Source organism: Podarcis filfolensis, assembly GCF_964270895.1.
Source record: "Podarcis filfolensis genome assembly, chromosome: 6".
Lineage (NCBI taxonomy): Eukaryota > Metazoa > Chordata > Lepidosauria > Squamata > Lacertidae > Podarcis > Podarcis filfolensis.
The window spans coordinates 53392317-53409586 of NC_139609.1; the positions used below are offsets into that span (position 1 = coordinate 53392317).

The 17270-nt window shown below is 41.8% G+C and overlaps 1 protein-coding gene across 2 annotated transcripts in view; it reads left to right on the forward strand.

Moving 5' to 3' along the window:
- Window positions 1–724: 724 nt before the first annotated feature.
- Window positions 725–17270, forward strand: part of MAPK14 (mitogen-activated protein kinase 14) — a 32469-nt gene continuing 15923 nt past the window's right edge. Inside the window, exons 1-6 of one of the 2 annotated variants that reach the window (XM_083619347.1) lie at window positions 725–1401; window positions 6440–6569; window positions 11527–11585; window positions 14997–15108; window positions 16210–16239; window positions 16753–16800. In XM_083619347.1, coding sequence (XP_083475473.1) covers window positions 1286–1401; window positions 6440–6569; window positions 11527–11585; window positions 14997–15108; window positions 16210–16239; window positions 16753–16800 — 495 coding nt within the window. In that variant the 5' untranslated portion in view covers window positions 725–1285. The remainder of the gene's footprint in view (window positions 1402–6439; window positions 6570–11526; window positions 11586–14996; window positions 15109–16209; window positions 16240–16752; window positions 16801–17270) is intronic. The other variant, XM_083619348.1, reaches the window with a different exon arrangement.

Here is a 17270-nt window from a genome sequence, read left to right on the forward strand (position 1 = left end):
AACAGGAAAGGCAAGTGGTGCTGCGTACGTGCAACAAGCAACGTTGCATCTGGATGGTGAATGAAAGCAACCTAGCTTGGCACTGCAGATAGTGACAAATAGCTTTCTGATTGGAAAGATTGGACAGTCCTGCAGAGTGAAGCAAAAAATGGGTTTATGCCAATAAAACTCAGAAACGTGAGGCTTACAACAGACCTAGCATAGGAATCTAAACAAGAAAGGATCAGCAGCCATAGCTAATTTATCTGGCTTGTCAGGGGAAAGGGGGGCGTGTGTAGAAACAGTACGAAGGTAAAATTTACGTCCATTGCTGCACCACGAAAATGGCCCCCAGAAGTTGGTCCAAGAAGGGAATGCAGCCCATGAGCTGGAAAACAGCTCCTCATCCCGCATTAACCAATAACAAGGAAGACTGTGTTGTTAGCTACCACAATTTACTAGCCGAGGACTGTAGAGAATTGCATTCCAACGATTATTTGTTAACGAACATTATGTGCAACTGCAAGCACAAAACAGCTAATGCGCTTCTTCCCCGGGGGCACAGAAAGAACGGGAGGAGGAAGTCACAAGGTGGCGGGTGTGAGCCAGCCTTCCGAGAATGCACCTGTCCAGGTTCCCGCTGCCTTAAGCAGCAGCACCTGGAAGCCTTAAACCCTGGCCGGCATCACGCTCCACCCTTCCTCTTCCTCCTCCTCTTTCCTTCTCGCCTCCTTCCAGATCTCGCGAGACGTTCCCCTCTTTCTGGGTGTTGCGCTCATCATAGGGCGCTGGAGCTGGGTTCCATATTGGGGCATCGCCTCAAAGCTCTTTCCGCGCCGTGGGTCTCGCGAGACCTCTGCAATCGGGGACTTAGGAAGAGGTCGGGAGAAGTCAGGCGGCAGCAGCAGCACCAGCTCCTCCTCCTCCTCGGCGTTGCTGCTTGACTTTGCCGCCCCCCTTCCCAGTGCAAGCTCTGCTCTGCTCAGGGGGACCCCTCGCGCCCACCTGTTAGGCTCCCTGACTTGGGCCTGTGCAGGAGGCCGCGGGGTTGCGACCCGACAGACGGCGGGAGGCAGAAGAGCCCCGCTTGGCCTGGCCTTCCCCTCCGGCCGCGGGGCGGGGTTGGGGTGTCGGCGGCGGCGGCACGAGGCCAGTTACTGAGGCGGCCGCTGGGCGCGAGCGACCTCTTTACCCTCGGAGCAGGAAACCCCCTTTCTCCGAAGGGGGAGGAGCCAACGGTTCTGCTCGAGGGTCTTTCCCCCCCCCCACTCCCGGCCGCGCTGGGTGGGGCGGGCTCGGGGTCGAGATGACCCAAGAGCGGCCCAAGTTCTACCGGCAGGAGCTGAACAAGACGGTCTGGGAAGTGCCTGAGCGTTACCAGAACCTCTCTCCGGTGGGCTCCGGGGCTTACGGCTCCGTCTGGTAAGTTACTGCCGCTCTCCCGGGTTACTGCCGCTCCTTTACCCCCCCCCCCCGCGGCCCCGCAGCCCTTCGTGCGTACGGGACAGCAGCCGCCACGAAGGCCTGTCATTCTGAATGGGATGATTGATTAGCTGGGAGATTCTGAAAGCGGCCTTAGAAGGCGGTGGATCTCGCCTATGTCCACACCCAGTCCTCCTTGCAAAAGGAAGTCGGTTAGATCCTGTGATTCCGAGGGACCGGCTCTCGGTTGCAAGTACTAAAAGAAAAAGCGTTGCCTGTTTGGTTCTCTTGCACCGTAATGCTGGGGCAGTGCAAGTTAGCAGCAGAAGTAGTAGAGGCGTTTGATGTACTTGTCGCTCCGTCTGCTGCAGTGCCTTGATCTCCGTCACTTATTCCCGTAACCGCTATGAACTCATTCCCTACTTATTTGGGAACGCACAACTCGCACAGTTGAGCAATGTCTCCAGAAACAATCAAAATGTGCACCAAACAGTGGCTTTCTTCAAGTTCTCTAGTTTTCAAAAGGCATTATGTTAAGCATCTTATGCACGGCCCTTTATTTTGCTTTGTGGTGCCAAGATTATTGGCTTTGGTAGGAAATGACTTCTTGATTATTTTAGTTGCATTTGGCTTGCGAACTGTTGGGTGTTTAATGAGGTTTGGTTTTTTAGCAGAATCTTGAAAACAAACATAAAGCAATATTCTCAACACTGCACAATTAAATAACTTGTAATTAGTCTTAATATTTTTTGCATTTTTATTCCAACACTCCTTGAAGAAGCTAAGGGTTATGTACATAGTTTCTTCCCCCACCCTTCTTTATTCTCACAAGTCTGTGAGGTAGGATAGGCTGGTATCTCAATAAACACCATGAACCTGGGTCTCCCCCAGTTTCTTACACTGATCTTGCTGGGAATGAGAGTAGGGAATAAGAGTTTACTTGCAAGTGAGGAAGATGTGTACTGAAGAGGTTGAGTGCAAAGCTGCTGAAGGAAAAACAGCTGGCCAGGGGTATCAGAGATTGGCAGGAGAGGAATTTGTGATTCATCTCCTCATGATGTCATAGGCACTATCCATAGATGTTTGACTTCACTACCACATTCCTCACAGCAAAATACATATTACAGTTAGACTGCCAGGACAAAGCATAGAAGCTTACTCAAGAATCCAACAATAAATGGATGTTGTCTTGGCTACAGAACCTCTAGGCCTCTTGGGCTTGCCAATCAGAAGGTCGGCGGTTCGAATCTGTGCAACAGGGTGAGCTCCCATTGCTCTGTTCCAGCTTCTGCCAACCCAGCAGTTCGAAAGCATGCCATTGCAAGTAGATAAATAGGTACCACTGCAGCGGGAAGATAAACGGTGTTTCTGTGCGCTCTGGGACTTGTCACAGTGTCCCGTTGCGCCAGAAGCGGTTTAGTCATTCTGACTAAGAGATGTAAGTATTTTTGTATATAAAACAACATAACCATTGTAAGTTCAAGGTAGTCATAACTTCTTTCGTAACAAATACTTGAATTGTACTTATCAGACTACCAGCCTTCTGTGATAGTTTAGCTAGAGTTACATGTATATATTTACCTTATTTACATGGCACAGTAAACTAGTGAATGGTTTGCAGTGAAAGTACTAGTCTGAGCCACTTTGTTCCTCTCTGCTAGCCCAGTCTCTGGCTTAACATTGTGTCCAAACCAAGGGTTGTGGTTTATTTCCTTCCAGACAAACACTATGATCTGTAGCAAAAGTTTGTTCTTGACTTGGGAGGCGCAAACTGGCTCATGTGATAACTGAAAACAAAGACTCAGACTCTGTGTATTTGTGTTCTTCTGCAGCTACATAGCACCGTTCTTTTAATTGTAGATATTAAGCCAATTTACTGCAGAGTTCTTGTTCTGCATTTTTTCCTAGAAAAACATATCTTGATCTAAACTGTTTTATTATTTCATGTCTCGTTTGAAACAATATTTCACTTGCTTGTGTTTTGTCAGGTAAGAGCAATATCATGAGACAAGTTCTCATAGGAGAAAACAATGAAATTTTGTTTTTTAAACACCTACAACATAGATCCTGGTGGCCTCAGAAATTTGCATTCATTGATGACTCTGATAGGCAGGTGTGGTTCATTACACCATTGTCGTGGTAGGATAGGAATGTATACTGCAGAGTTTTGAAAGACCTTAGCCTTTTTGCTAGTTATTACTGCTGATACATCTAGTTACTGTAGTGATCAGTTTGCAGAATAATTAATGGTAATTCCACTAAGTAATTCCACAATCAAGTTTTGCGCCTTGTATCCATTAAGTAAATACACATATATCTCCATTCCCTCTAATATCAAGCTCAGGTGGTTGAGTGCCCATCAATTTTGGAAGCAAAATGGAATTAAAGTAGTGGCCTACTTAGGCACACAGAAGTATATAAGTCTAATAATATTAATAATACTAATGCTAATATATTTACAAACAGCCCAGCAAAGTTTTGTGAGCTCTTGAGGTGTTTGGCATGATTTGTCAGAAAATGTATGTGTGAGGTCGGGGGATAAGAATTGACTTACTCAGACCACTAACAGTTTATTGCAGGTATCCTGGAGGAGGGTAAATTAGGGTTAGGTATGTGATATTAGGTCAGAAAGTACCAACCGCTCTACACTATATATGGTTGTTTCAGGAGGAAAAAAAGCATTCTTTTCCCTTTAATCAGAATCACTGTACTGTATAGTTATAAAATACAGCAGGGGAAAGTTTTGGGTGGGCTGGAAAAGTAAAAAGAAGTTGTGCTTTATTCTCATCATTAGAGACTCGAGCTCATATAAAGCTTCTGTTTCAGGCTGCTTAGAGCACTACACATAGTGCGTATACACTGAAACCCTTGCAAGTCTTCCTGAAACTCCCATACTTAAGTGAGGGAGAGCTATCTATATTCTCTATAATGTACCATTCACTTTCATGGTATATGTGAGGATGAAGCAGCTCACCTAGCCCCCTGAGCTTGCATTATATGAAGGAATTTCTCATTTGTTATGGCCCACTACCACCACCCAGTAATTATTTCCAGACTTCATCTTCTAAGTTTATATTGCTTTCACTTGTTCCTCTCTACAGCTAGCTAGGTCCAGATAAGGAGTTATTGGGGGCACTTATGCATCCTGTGTGTCTTACGGACCTTTGTAGATCATACTAATATCACCAAGAAAAAATACCAGCATTTCCCATTTTTGTTCAGATGCACACTGCTTCTGTTAAAACATCCAAATAATTTCTGACTGAATTGTTAGATATGTCAAATGTATGTGTTCTGATCTGAAGGATGGTGGTTTGCACGTCTCTGTAACTTAGTAACTATCACAAATCATTACATTTTTGTTAAAATGTGTGGCACTTGTTTGAGATCTTCAGAAAAATTAACATATCTTTCTACTGTTTTCATCATGTCTTATCCCTACCCTGATTTCAGATCATTTAAGTCTCTGCTCACAATATTTTTGTCAGGGAAAATTTGATTTAGATGCAAAAAAAGGAATAAAAAGCAGAAGTGGAGTTTTGTTTGCAACTTAAACATTTTTTGCTGGCTCTTGCAACATGTGTTCTGTGGTAAGGCAAGGTGCAGGGCAGTGCCATATTGACAGGGTAAATTAAAAGGGAACTTGTTCTTTAAAACAATGCTTCAGTAGAAGCATACTGAAAATGCCTCATCAATTCCATATTATGATCAGGTACCAAACGTAAATTATTGAAAAGCAAATCCATACTAGTCTAGAGTCAATTGAGAAGTGCGAGTGGCTTCCTGCTAGTGTGGCACTAGCCCTGCTCTAGAATAGAAAATTGGATGTATCAGTGGATCCTTGCAGAAAGGCACTTAGCATCATTTGTATCTGCAGGTGTTTCCACTAATTTAACACAAGTCAGTGGGATGGTGAATTGCAAACCTAATCAACTTCATTTATCAGACAAGTTTTGCTTGATGCTCCACTCCCCTTTTTTAAAAAAGACTTGATATGTATACAAGTACCTATTTTCCACACTAAGAAAAACAAATAAACTTTAGAAAATATTTCACAATTGTCCCAGGTATAGACAGGTGCCCGTGACAATGGCACCAAAGTATGCTGTTGTAACCATATTGGTTGTATGTGTGTTTTAGGGTGAGGAGTAGTCTGGCTTTCTGATGGTAAAACTTGGAATGCCAAAAAATCTGCAAAATGTGTCCCATAGGCAGTGACATCTGTACCATACCACCTTCAAGTTGTCATCACTGTAAAGCTATTGGCTAACATCACCTGAAAATTCACTTACTACCAGAGATCCTAGGTATTCAGTGCCTTATTTCTACAAAAAACTTGCTTGGAGACATCCATCATGTGTCTGCTAATGCTGTGACCTGGATACAGCGAGCCCTAGCTTCTGAAATGTCACAATACAGTGGTGCCCCGCAAGACGAATGCCTCGCAAAACGAAAAATGCGCAAGACGAAAGGGTTTTTCGGTTTTTGCGTTGCTTCGCTAGACGATTTTCCCTATGGGCTTGCTTTGCAAGACGAAAACGTCTTGCGAGTTTGTTCGCTTTTTTCTTAAAGCCGCTTGAAGAGGCGCAGTTGCGACGGACCGTGCTTCGCAAGACGAAAAACATCGCAAGACGAAAAGACTCGCGGAACGAATTAATTTCGTCTTGCGAGGCACCACTGTATTCTGTTGAGGTTGAAATATTCGAAGTTACAGGAAGTCATTGCTATATCTTTTGCTGTGAGTCACTAAATGATTGCAAAAATTGTCATTCTTCCTTTATAAATCCAGCTGCAATTCCCAAACTCATCAATACATTCTTAAAACTCTTCTAATGATTCATTCTAAAACTTGTAAGCACCTTCACCTTTGTTTTCCTTCCTGCTCTTACACAAACCTTAAACTTGTGACTTATTTCTTCTTGGGCACAAAGTTATATTCATTCAGTTAAACAAGATACCTATTGAATGGGGGGGGGGAATCCTATTTTAGTCTTAATAGGCATATTTAATGCTGTTTTTCTAAACTATTGTTTTTTAGTTCAGCCTTTGATGCTAAAACTGGCCTGCGAGTGGCTGTGAAGAAATTGTCCAGACCATTTCAGTCCATCATTCATGCCAAAAGGACCTACCGTGAACTACGTCTGCTTAAACATATGAAACATGAAAATGTAAGTTTGGGGAGAAAACTAGAAATGTACATTTCATTTGGTTTCAAATCCTAGGTTAGGAGTGAACGCTGGCTTGATAACCATGGTGTACTCGGTACAGATAAAATGGCAGACCATAGTGTCGGGGTTTTGTTAAAAGAGTAGAGGGGCCAGAGCAAGAAAATGAATCATTCAAAAGTTCATTCCCAATACCTTCATCTTGACTGAAAGCTGAGAAAATGTAACATGTGTACCATAGTATTTTCAACATACTAGAGCCAGTTGGTTATAAACTGTTTAAGAAGTTTCTTAGTTCTGATTTTGTGGTGGTTATCGAGTCCTGTCTATTTCAAATGTTTTGAAAACTTTCCTTACTGGTTAAATTCTCTAGTTTTAAAGTTAGCTTAATGCATGAGTACGTATTTTTTTCATTTCATTCATTGTTTTGGGTAATGGCTTCCATGTGTTGATTTCAATATTTTCTTACAGAATATATTAACTAGGGGAGACCCTAAACCTTGGGGGAAATAACGAGTCTGTTAATTAGACAGTTGTAAAATGTGAGAACTGTTGCAAAGTATTTCACAGTCCCAGTTTGTTTCTGAAACACTACAAGAAGGATGTTGCAGAAACATTTCTACCTTTTATGCTGCTATGAAGAGTTTAGTGTTACTATTTCATAGTATGCAGGAATAATATGTGTGCACAGAGTGCAAACTACTTCAAATCTGTGCTCCTGCTTTCTTCCCTTAACCCTAACCCCAACAAATTATGCAATTATAGTACTAAATAAATACAACAGCATATACCTCAGGGTGATTTTTAAGTACTTTTTTTGGAACAGTTGTGTTTCTGTTCATAATATTTCTTCAGACATGCCAGCAAACACCAGAGGTGTGACAAAAGCAGGGTGACTGACATAGGAAAGCACCTCCTAATCTCCTAAAGCAGGAATGAGGAATCTCTAGTCTTTCAGAGGTTGTTGGACTTCATTCACATCAGCCTCATCCAGGATGGCCAACAGTCAGGAGCGATGGGCAGCCCAAAAACATTTGGAGGACTACAGATTTACCACCCCGATGTAAACCCTTGGTTCACTAGCATTTGGGTAGATTTTTAATGATAGCACTCACAGTCAAACCTCGATTGAAAAACGTAATCTGTTCCGGAGGACCGTTCAACTTCCGAAATGTTAAACAACCGAGGCATGGCTTCCGATTGGTTGCAAGAGCTTCTTGCACTCAAGCAGAAGCCGCTTTGGATGTTTGGGTTCTGAAAAACATTTGAAAACTGAAGCATTTACTTCTGGGTTTTCGGTATTCGGGAGCTGAAACATTCGAAAATGGAGCTGTTTGAGAATCGAGGTTTTATGGTACTACTTACTATTCATCTGTTTTAACCACACTGTAACGTTTGGTCCATAATTTTTAATTTTCCTATAAATGTAGGAGAATCTTTAGTTCTTGCATTTCAAACTGGAAGGTATTCTTGCAGCAGTTTTACAATGTAATTACTTGGTTGGGCCTGAGTGTACTATAAAAATAGTCTTTTCACGTATTTGTCCCAAGTTGAAGCTTTCTAACACAACTATGAGTGACAAAGTGTTTGGAGAGGACAAAGGAGATGGGAGGAGGGAAAATAATTTACCACTGAGGCAGAACATAGGTTAGCAGCCATAGCTTAGGGCAAGGAACTACACATCACAGAAGCCCTAACTGTAGTCTTGACCACAGCTATAATGCCCAAGGCCCTTCTAGTTCTTGAGCCATCTGTGTATTCTGCCTGATCACTTCTTTGTGTCCATGGGGATTTGATTTAGCTGTGATGGTAATGTTTAGTCAAAAGTCAGATGACAAATACTTTAATGAAATAAACATGTACATTGCAATGTATTTACTTTAAAAGAAAAATCCAAATTCTTTGTTGGATACATGAACAACATGTTGTCAGATAAATTCCAGGACATTTTGTAATCCTTGGGATTGATGCATAGGGTTTATTTGTAAGCACTAATATAGTGTCTGGCTCTCTTTATTTTCCATGTCTTGTGCAAAAATAGCTGCCCTCTGGCACTTGAAAGAAACATCCACTGATCTGTGTGCATTTAGATACCGTATTTTTCCCTCTATAACACACAGATTTTTTTCTCCTAAAAAGTAAGGGGAAATGTCTGTGCGTGCTCGCTGTGCGAGCGAATGTGTGGTCCCTGGAGCTGACTGTCCCAAGTACAGGGCAAAAATCAGGCAAAAATCATATCGCGCCGTCACGGAGGAGAGGAGGCTGCTGCTTTCCTGCATTCTGCCTCAGGGTCTTACTGCCCACCCGCTTCTGTTTCGTTACTGTGTTTGCTCAAACGGAACAAAGAGCAGGCAAATCCCCTCCCCTCCAGGCAAGCAGAGGGGAAAGCAGAGCGTCCTTCCCTCTAATTCCTCTCCGTGCTCCGGTGCTGCTGCTGCTGCATCTAGGGACTCGCAGGCAGTGGAAAACATGCAAGAGGGGGGGGGGCTGGCTTGGGTGGGTGGGTGGTACTTTTGCCTTCCTTCCCCCCCCTTTAAACCCCTCTCTTGCATTCTTAGCCAGCTGCTTCTCCACACACCCCTCTCGTGCTCCTTGTCCCTTCTATGTTTTTCCTTCCCTCCCCACTTAAAACGTGGTTACAAAGCACTGATCCACATGGATCCTCAGGATCTTTGCATTGGGTCACCCCAGATTCACCATCAGATCACATAGCATGTCCATGGCTACAGCCTGCACCAAAAAAAATCACGCACCCTCTGTTGCCTGGGGCTGCAATGGTACAAAAACGTGGTTACAAAGCATGGATCCACATGAATCCTCAGGATCTTTGCATTGGGTCACCCCAGATTCACCATCAGATCACATACCATGTCCATGGCTACAGCCTGCACCAAAAAAAATCACGCACCCACTGTTGCCTGGGGCTGCAATGGTGCAAAAAAGTGGTTACAAAGCACAGATCGACATGGATTCTCAGGATTTTTCCATTGGGCTACCCCAAACTCACTGTCAAATCACAGCATGAAGCACAAAAATGATACATCCACTGTTTCATTCAGATTTTTTTTTCTTGTTTTCCTCCTCTAAAAACTATGTGCGTGTTATGGTCAGGTGCGTGTTATCGAGCGAAAAATACGGTATATACAGTAGTGATAAGTAGAGATTTCTGCAGTTGAAATAAGTTCTCACACTTGGGTTTCAGCTGTGCACATGAATGAAAATATTGTCTGCCTCTGAGATGGAGCCTGTATCATAATATGATTACCCTGTATAATATCTTCACTTTACATCAGCCTTTTGGAAAAAGAAACATGAGTAGAACTAGTCAAGATGCCTGAGCCATGAATTAGCTTTCCTATTTACTATATGTGTATATTTGTGGGATTATTATTCTAGTGTGAAGCATGTGGTAGTCTTCTGCTCACATTTCCCCTACATTTAGTTTATTTTGTTTGTGTGGGAACAGACCATTTTTGTCAGTGCTGGAGAGGTTTGTACTGATAGCAGTACTTGCAAATGTATGTTTTTTAAAACCCTCTTCTCCAAATTCTACTTAATGTGATGTATCCCTACTTAAAGCCTGTTAAAAAAAGGTGAACGTACAAAGTCATATTTCATGGTCTCTGGTATGAAATTACATGTTACATGTAAATGTGTAATGGAATCCTGAAAGCCCTTTTTAATTAGAAAAGTCAGTTTGCTAGGGGGTGATTAAGATCAGATGAGTCACATCTCCCTTCCTCTGCCTTCAGAGTTCCATGATGCATTTGTAAGGGCAGAGGGTATTCATAGAATGTAGTGATGGCATGCTTGCCCTCCCATCCCCCTGATTACCCTATACAGTGGTACCTCGGGTTACAGACGCTTCAGGTTACAGACTCCAGTAACCCAGAAATAGTACCTCGGGTTAAGAACTTTGCTTCAGGATGAGAACAGAAATCGTGCTCTGGCGGTGCGGCGGCAGCAGGAGGCCCCATTAGCTAAAGTGGTGCTTCAGGTTAAGAACAGTTTCAGGTTAAGAACAGACCTCTGGAACGAATTAAGTACTTAACCCGAGGTACCACTGTAGTACTAACTAGCCAGAGAGCTATTTAGTTAGCTGACACTGACTTCCATACTTGGTTTAGTTGAAATACTACCACCAAATTACCTTGACTTGTACCCAGTGGCCATATTCAAATGAGAGATGAACAAGCCTTTTGTCCAAACATGCAGCTACTTTGTTTCGCTAGGTTGTCTTCAGTTAACTATAGATTTCCATTACATCTGAGCTCATAACCTATAGTTAACTGCTTTCGAACAGGGTAGGATATCAAGCCATGCTTTGAAGTTAGAGCTCATATTGTGGCTTGTTCTGAAGCTGTTAACCAAGGCCTCCATTTCAGAGCCGTTGAGAAACTATACTTGCACAGTTCCAGATTTGTTTGCTCGTACAGCAAAGAGAGAAAAGAAGTTACATGTGCACCTACAAGGTTCATTTATATCTCATCTCATTAAGCTGAGATATGATTTTCTGAACCAACCCAGTGTATATCACTGCATATTTACATTGGAGGTAGCGCTGAGCTATTTGATATGTTTACACCCCTTGTTTTTGAAAAAAAAGTAGCAATTATGCTTTTAAAAAAAACAATTGTCGATTCTTTTCATTAAGGAAAATAGTTTACAACGGAAACAGTGATCTGGAGCCAAAGATGAAGCAGGAGGAGTCCATGCATGCAACATGATTCTTTTCTCTGATATTTTTCAACATGCCACATTACAAGATATTTGAAAGTTGTCAGATTTAAAGGAACTATTTTGAGTTTGCATCTGTGTAAGGATAAAAGTCTTATTTATGTGCAAGTCTATGTGTTCATGTAGTAGGCACTTTGAATTGGGGCAGTGTATATATGTGAGTTGGGAAATGGGAGATAAATGTAGAAAATGTTATTCCTTGTGTGTCTTTTTCCCTTTCTAGGTTATTGGTCTTCTAGATGTGTTCACACCTGCAAAGTCACTAGAAGAATTCAATGATGTGTAGGTAACCCTTCATAGCCTTGATGTTGGAAATAGTTTCCAGCCTTGATGGAAACATCCTTATCTATAAGAAGCATTAATGTAATAGAATCAAAGGTTTCAGTTTAGACAGGACTTTAGATTGCTATTGGACAATGAAATTAGGCATATGGAGGAAGAAATGAATGAAGTCATTTCATTGACTTTACTGTGATAGAAGTATGTAGTCACAACCCTTCATTAATTAGCATGGAAGGTAGCTATGGGCTGTTTCACACACTAGATTTTCTTTACTCAGTAGTGGGAGTAAGAAATTATTTAGTCATGTGTGAAAACTGTAAATATCTACTTTGCCATGTTGACATTTGCCAAGAAGTTGACATCTGGCTCCGAACTGAAAAATCTGCTTAATAGTAATACAGTATATTGAACTCACTTTATGTAACTATTTCCCATCATGCAAATAGCCTGTAAATACAAGTCTCTAGCAAACGGCGTTTCTGTGCACTGCTCTGATTTGCCACAAGCGGCTTAGTCATGCTGGTCACATGACCCGGAAGCTGTACGCCGGCTCCCTCGGCCAGTAAGGCGAGATGAGCGCCGCAACCCCAGAGTCGTCCGCGACTGGACCTAACGGTCAGGGGTCCCTTTACTTTTACCTTTACAACTCGCTAGCACTGTAGCTCAACTCTCAGCTGGTGTGATCTAGATTCCTCAGTGAAGGTCTCCCTCTTTAAAGTCATGTTATCAGTTTGAGGGTGTTTCTTTACTTTACGGTCATACCTCGGCTCTCGACCACCTTGGGAGTTGAACGCTCCGGCTCCCGAATGCCCCAAACCCAGAAGTGATTGTTCTGGTTTTCAAACGTTATTTTGGAAGCCGAACATTTGACGGGGCTTCCGATTGGCTGCAGGACCTTCCTGCAGCCAACCAGAAACTGCGCTTTGGAAACTGAACATTTCGGAAGTTGAACAGACTTCTGGAATGGATTCTGTTTAACTCCCAAGGTACGACTGTACTAGGCTCTATGTCTGCTCATGCACAGTAGATCCCAGAACATGCTGTGTATTACTTAGGTTTCCAATTTCAAATATTCCAAATTCAAACTCTAGGCCATCCAAATTTTGGATCTTAATTCCCCTCTCCCCTCCGTTTCATGCCTGGAGGGGGAATATATATGAGTTATTCTGCATCTTAACAGTTTTGATTTATTACTGAATCCAGTTCTCAGGCCTAAGCCATTTGAATTAAATGGCACAGTACACAGGATTGCCATGCTTATAGAAGCATAACAAATTTAAATGTTCCATAATTAGGTGCCCTGAGTTACCTGTGGAGACAGAGGTTTTAAAGCTTTTTAGTAGCAGAATATTATTGTTGCTTTAAGGTTACCTCATGCAGGTGCAGTTACTGTCCAAAGCAGGAATGGCAAGTGTATCTTAAAAAGGAGGGGGAAGCATCGCACATTGAGGGAGGAGAGTGGGAAATCCAGACTGAGCAAAGTACTTTAGCTATATGGAAGGACTTTTGGGTTTTGGTAGGAAATTGCTCGTTTTAGCAAGGAGGGGAGTAATGTATTAATCATGTGACCATCTTCAGTCACATAGAATGATTGAGCCCTGGTTTCTTTAGTCATTACTTTGTACCAAGGCAGACTCATGGATATTTGCAGTTGTATGATGAGACAAATGACAGATGTCTTAAATAGCTGTTTATAAAACCTGTTGGACTTGTATGTGACAGTTTCAAAGCACATGTTGAGACAGGCTTCCTGTCACAATAAGTCCATGTAGAAGTATTTTATTAATGATGTACATACACCCTGTACACACCTTTTACCATGTTCTTACTCTTGTGGAGAACTGGAAAGACTGAATCAATGCAGAGATCAGCCTAGTTTCATCGTCGTTGAAAGGTAGTAAAATTACTAATTTCAATAGGTCTTTTTCTCTTGGGGCTTCACATTTAAAAATACTTAAAACTAACAACTATTTTGTACTAGGAGCTGGTTCCCATATAGCCCTGCCGTATGGGTGGGGTGGAGAAAACATGTAAATTCTTGTGTGAGTAGATCCTGCCAAACATTAGTCTGTCTTAGGAAAAGGAGTAGATGGACTGTGTGGTTATACTCTAGGTCCTGTGAGTGGTCAGGGAGAGTGTGCAAATCAGAGACTCATTCCTTGGCCTCAGCCCTCTGTAACCTATGAGCTAAGACCTTGCATGAAGCAGGCCCAAAATAAATACAGGAAAAATATGTTAGTTGTGAATTTAAATTACAGTGCATCCTTAAGAAGTCTCTTACTATCTATTGGAATTTTAAATAGAATGGATCTTTCTAAACAATGAGAGATGCAGGGTTATACATGAATCTGCAAAAGATAGAACTGTCTTATTGCTTATTGTCTTACATTATGAATACACTCTTTTTTGCATTGCAACACAAGTGTATCGTATATCTCTGTACTAAATGGTTGACATTGTTTATAATGGCTTGTATCCAATATAGTGCTGAGTACCTGTCACATCCGGATTTCCACTTGTCCACTTGTGCAAAGGGACTTCCCCCATCTTGTCCCTCTGAACACATCATCTCAAATCTGTTTTGAAGGTTTTCTCAACCCTCTGGAATAGATTGTGAGAGGATGCAGGAGGAGGAGGAGAGGGAGGGAAGTCCCATTGTGCAAGAAGAAATCCTTTTGCTGATGGAAACAACGGAGTTAGATACTGCCCAATGTATTCTCACCATACATTTAAAATTGTATCTGTACCATAGCAGACTACTGGCTATGAAAAGGTCATACATAAAACCAGTGAATTTTCATAAATGCAATAGGTTGGATCCAGATTTAGTCGTATTTGAAGAAGTTGGTCAGTAACTGATTTCAGTGGAAACTAGGCAGCTAACAGACCAGCCTAAATCCCTGTTCTATCATAGTGGAGGGAATTTTAATAGGACAGAGTTATCCCTCTGCCTGGTTCTACCACCTTTTGCTGTTGGCAGGGAACAGCTGCACCCTGTTGCACCGACCCAAAAGGCAGGTCAGCAGAAGCTGCTGCTACTGCCAGTATACTTGCCAGCAGTAACCAGTGGAAAACTCCCCCGCTAGGGGGTGATTAGGGGATGATACGCTGTACAGGATCTCCTGTGCTGACCACCCTGCTGCCACGTGATGGCAACAGGCCTTATCCAGGCAACTGGGGTGCTGGCACAGCAAAGGGATATATTCCCTTTCTGCCACCTTCTGTTCTAGCTGGCGTGACTGGTAGGGCTGTGGAAGTGGTGGTGACTACATGGCACTGTCAAAGCCCACCACTGCCAGTGATTGATCCCTAACTTAATCTGAACAAAATCCAGTGCTTCTCTATAAATGCTCTGACTCACTCACCTACAACACATGGAGGTAATACCATTGTTTAATTCTTGTTTTTTAGATACCTTGTAACCCATCTTATGGGGGCAGATCTGAACAATATTGTGAAATGTCAGAAGCTCACAGATGACCATGTACAGTTTCTAATCTATCAAATTCTTCGTGGTTTGAAGGTATTTGCATTGACTCTATTACTATTGTATTCTGTATGCAAGTGGCAAATAAAAGACATTCTTCCCATTAGAGAGGTCCATAGGCATACTTTGGATTCAGATAAAAACACCGCCACATGGTCCTGAATTGGTTGAACTGACCCCCATTATGACAGTCATGAAATATTAGCTGTTCTTTTTGAGAGTCTGAAGAGAGGCAAAGATATCATTACATGCTGCTCTCCTGAATCAGCTCAGACTTGCCTCTTGTATTCTGCTCTCCTCATGTTCAGAGGAACTAAATGTTCTTTCTGTGTGGGAGGATTTTGTTTTATGCGTTACATTCCCTTTGGTGGTGGGGGGAGGCACTGCAAAAAAAAAAAAAAAGTTACCTAGAGGGAAAGAAGGGAATGGGATCCTGCTGGAGATAGCAAGGCAGAAGCCAATACTTTCTGCTCAGTGGTGCTATCTTGTTTCACCCTTCTGTGTAGGAAAACAAGGCAGGGTGTTGAGAGGCACAGAAAGATAGAGCCAATTTCAAGTCTATATTTTTTGACCTGAAGAAGAAATCTTCACCTTATTGGTTTGTCATATGCAGGTGATTCTAAACTAGGAAACACATTGCATGCATTAACTCAGAGAAACAGCTGTGTGGCTTTGAACAAATAGCACAACATTACTGGAAATGAGTTATAAATTATTGTTATTTTTTTAAGTAGAAGTTCCTCCCAGAACTTCTAGATGCCCTCTTAAATGTTAAATGTTGTGAACCTTGTGAGGTTACTATCTTGTGAGATTTCTGGGGCACCAGACGGATGCAGACTTTGATTCAGTAGTTTCAAAATGCATCTGTACTTTGCCACAGAATGGGGAAGAACCAAATATGAAGGGATGAAAATATGAACATTGTGCAGGCATTATTCCCTCTTCCTTTCTAGTTGGAAATGACTTTGGTTATCTTCAAAGGAACAAACTTAGAGCAGGCATTTCTCACACGTCATTACAAAACCACTGAATGCTAGATGAGTAAATGTAATACAAGACATAGACTTTCATAAGGCATGAACCTTCATAATGGAAAATAGTGTCTGAACCTAATCTTCAAAATATTTTTATTTTCAGTATATCCATTCAGCTGACATAATACACAGAGTGAGTATTATTTTTAGTGTAAACTATTCAATGAAAGCAGCATCCTGGGAAGTTGTAGCATTAGATCTTTGTATATCAAAGCAGCAGTAAAATTAAGCTAAAAGTTCAATAAAATTGCAATAAATATTTTAGTTAATGCTGGGAGAGAGTGAGTCTAGACAGATTCTGTTCAGGCATAGTTCACTTTACCATGGGGTTGGCTCTGGCCATCATTTTTCTTAACATGTGCCTGCAGAGTACAGAACTGTAATTTGACTTGTTTCATATGTTTGATTGGTTGGTTGGTTTTTCAGGGGTGGGATTAATTCTTGTTTATATACATATGGCTGATGCATGCTGTTGAAAATCTCAGTGAAGTGTGGATTATGGTAGGATTGTATTACAGTTAACATCTGAAGATTTTGAAAGTTGAGGAATACATTAGATGTTGCCAGTGCTAAATTTCATGGTTGGGACAGCTTTTTTATCATTGCAATGCTGTGACACCGGTATCTCTTTTTTTTTTCCTTTTAGGATTTAAAACCTAGTAACCTAGCTGTGAATGAGGACTGTGAGCTGAAGGTAAGGTGGGGTTAGTGTACACATAGCTTGTGGGCAGCCTAGCAATCATTTGTTTAATAGGTCAGGATCTGAATATCTTAACAGGAAAATGTATGCACTAATATAAGCAAGTCTGTTGACCCCTGGACAAATATTTTAGAATTTATGAGTCTTTGTGCACTGTTGGCTCAAAAGGTATTTAATAAAAGTTCCACTTTAGTTATTCCATGGTTGTGTATTTGTGGTACTCTTGAACTGCTCTTGTTTGAAATTGGGCACAGTGCGGTTAGGGAGTCACGTAAGAGCTGTAAATCCTTGACAAATTTAGTCTTACAAAAGTATGTTTCACCAAACCTATTTCTGGAAGTGTTCAACAACATTTCTTTTCATCCATTTTTTGCATCTTCTGCAATTGTAGCTAATCAGATCAAAAGTCCAGTTTGTCCTTTAAAAATAAATAAATGTACCAGTGCATTACTATCTTCCCTGTT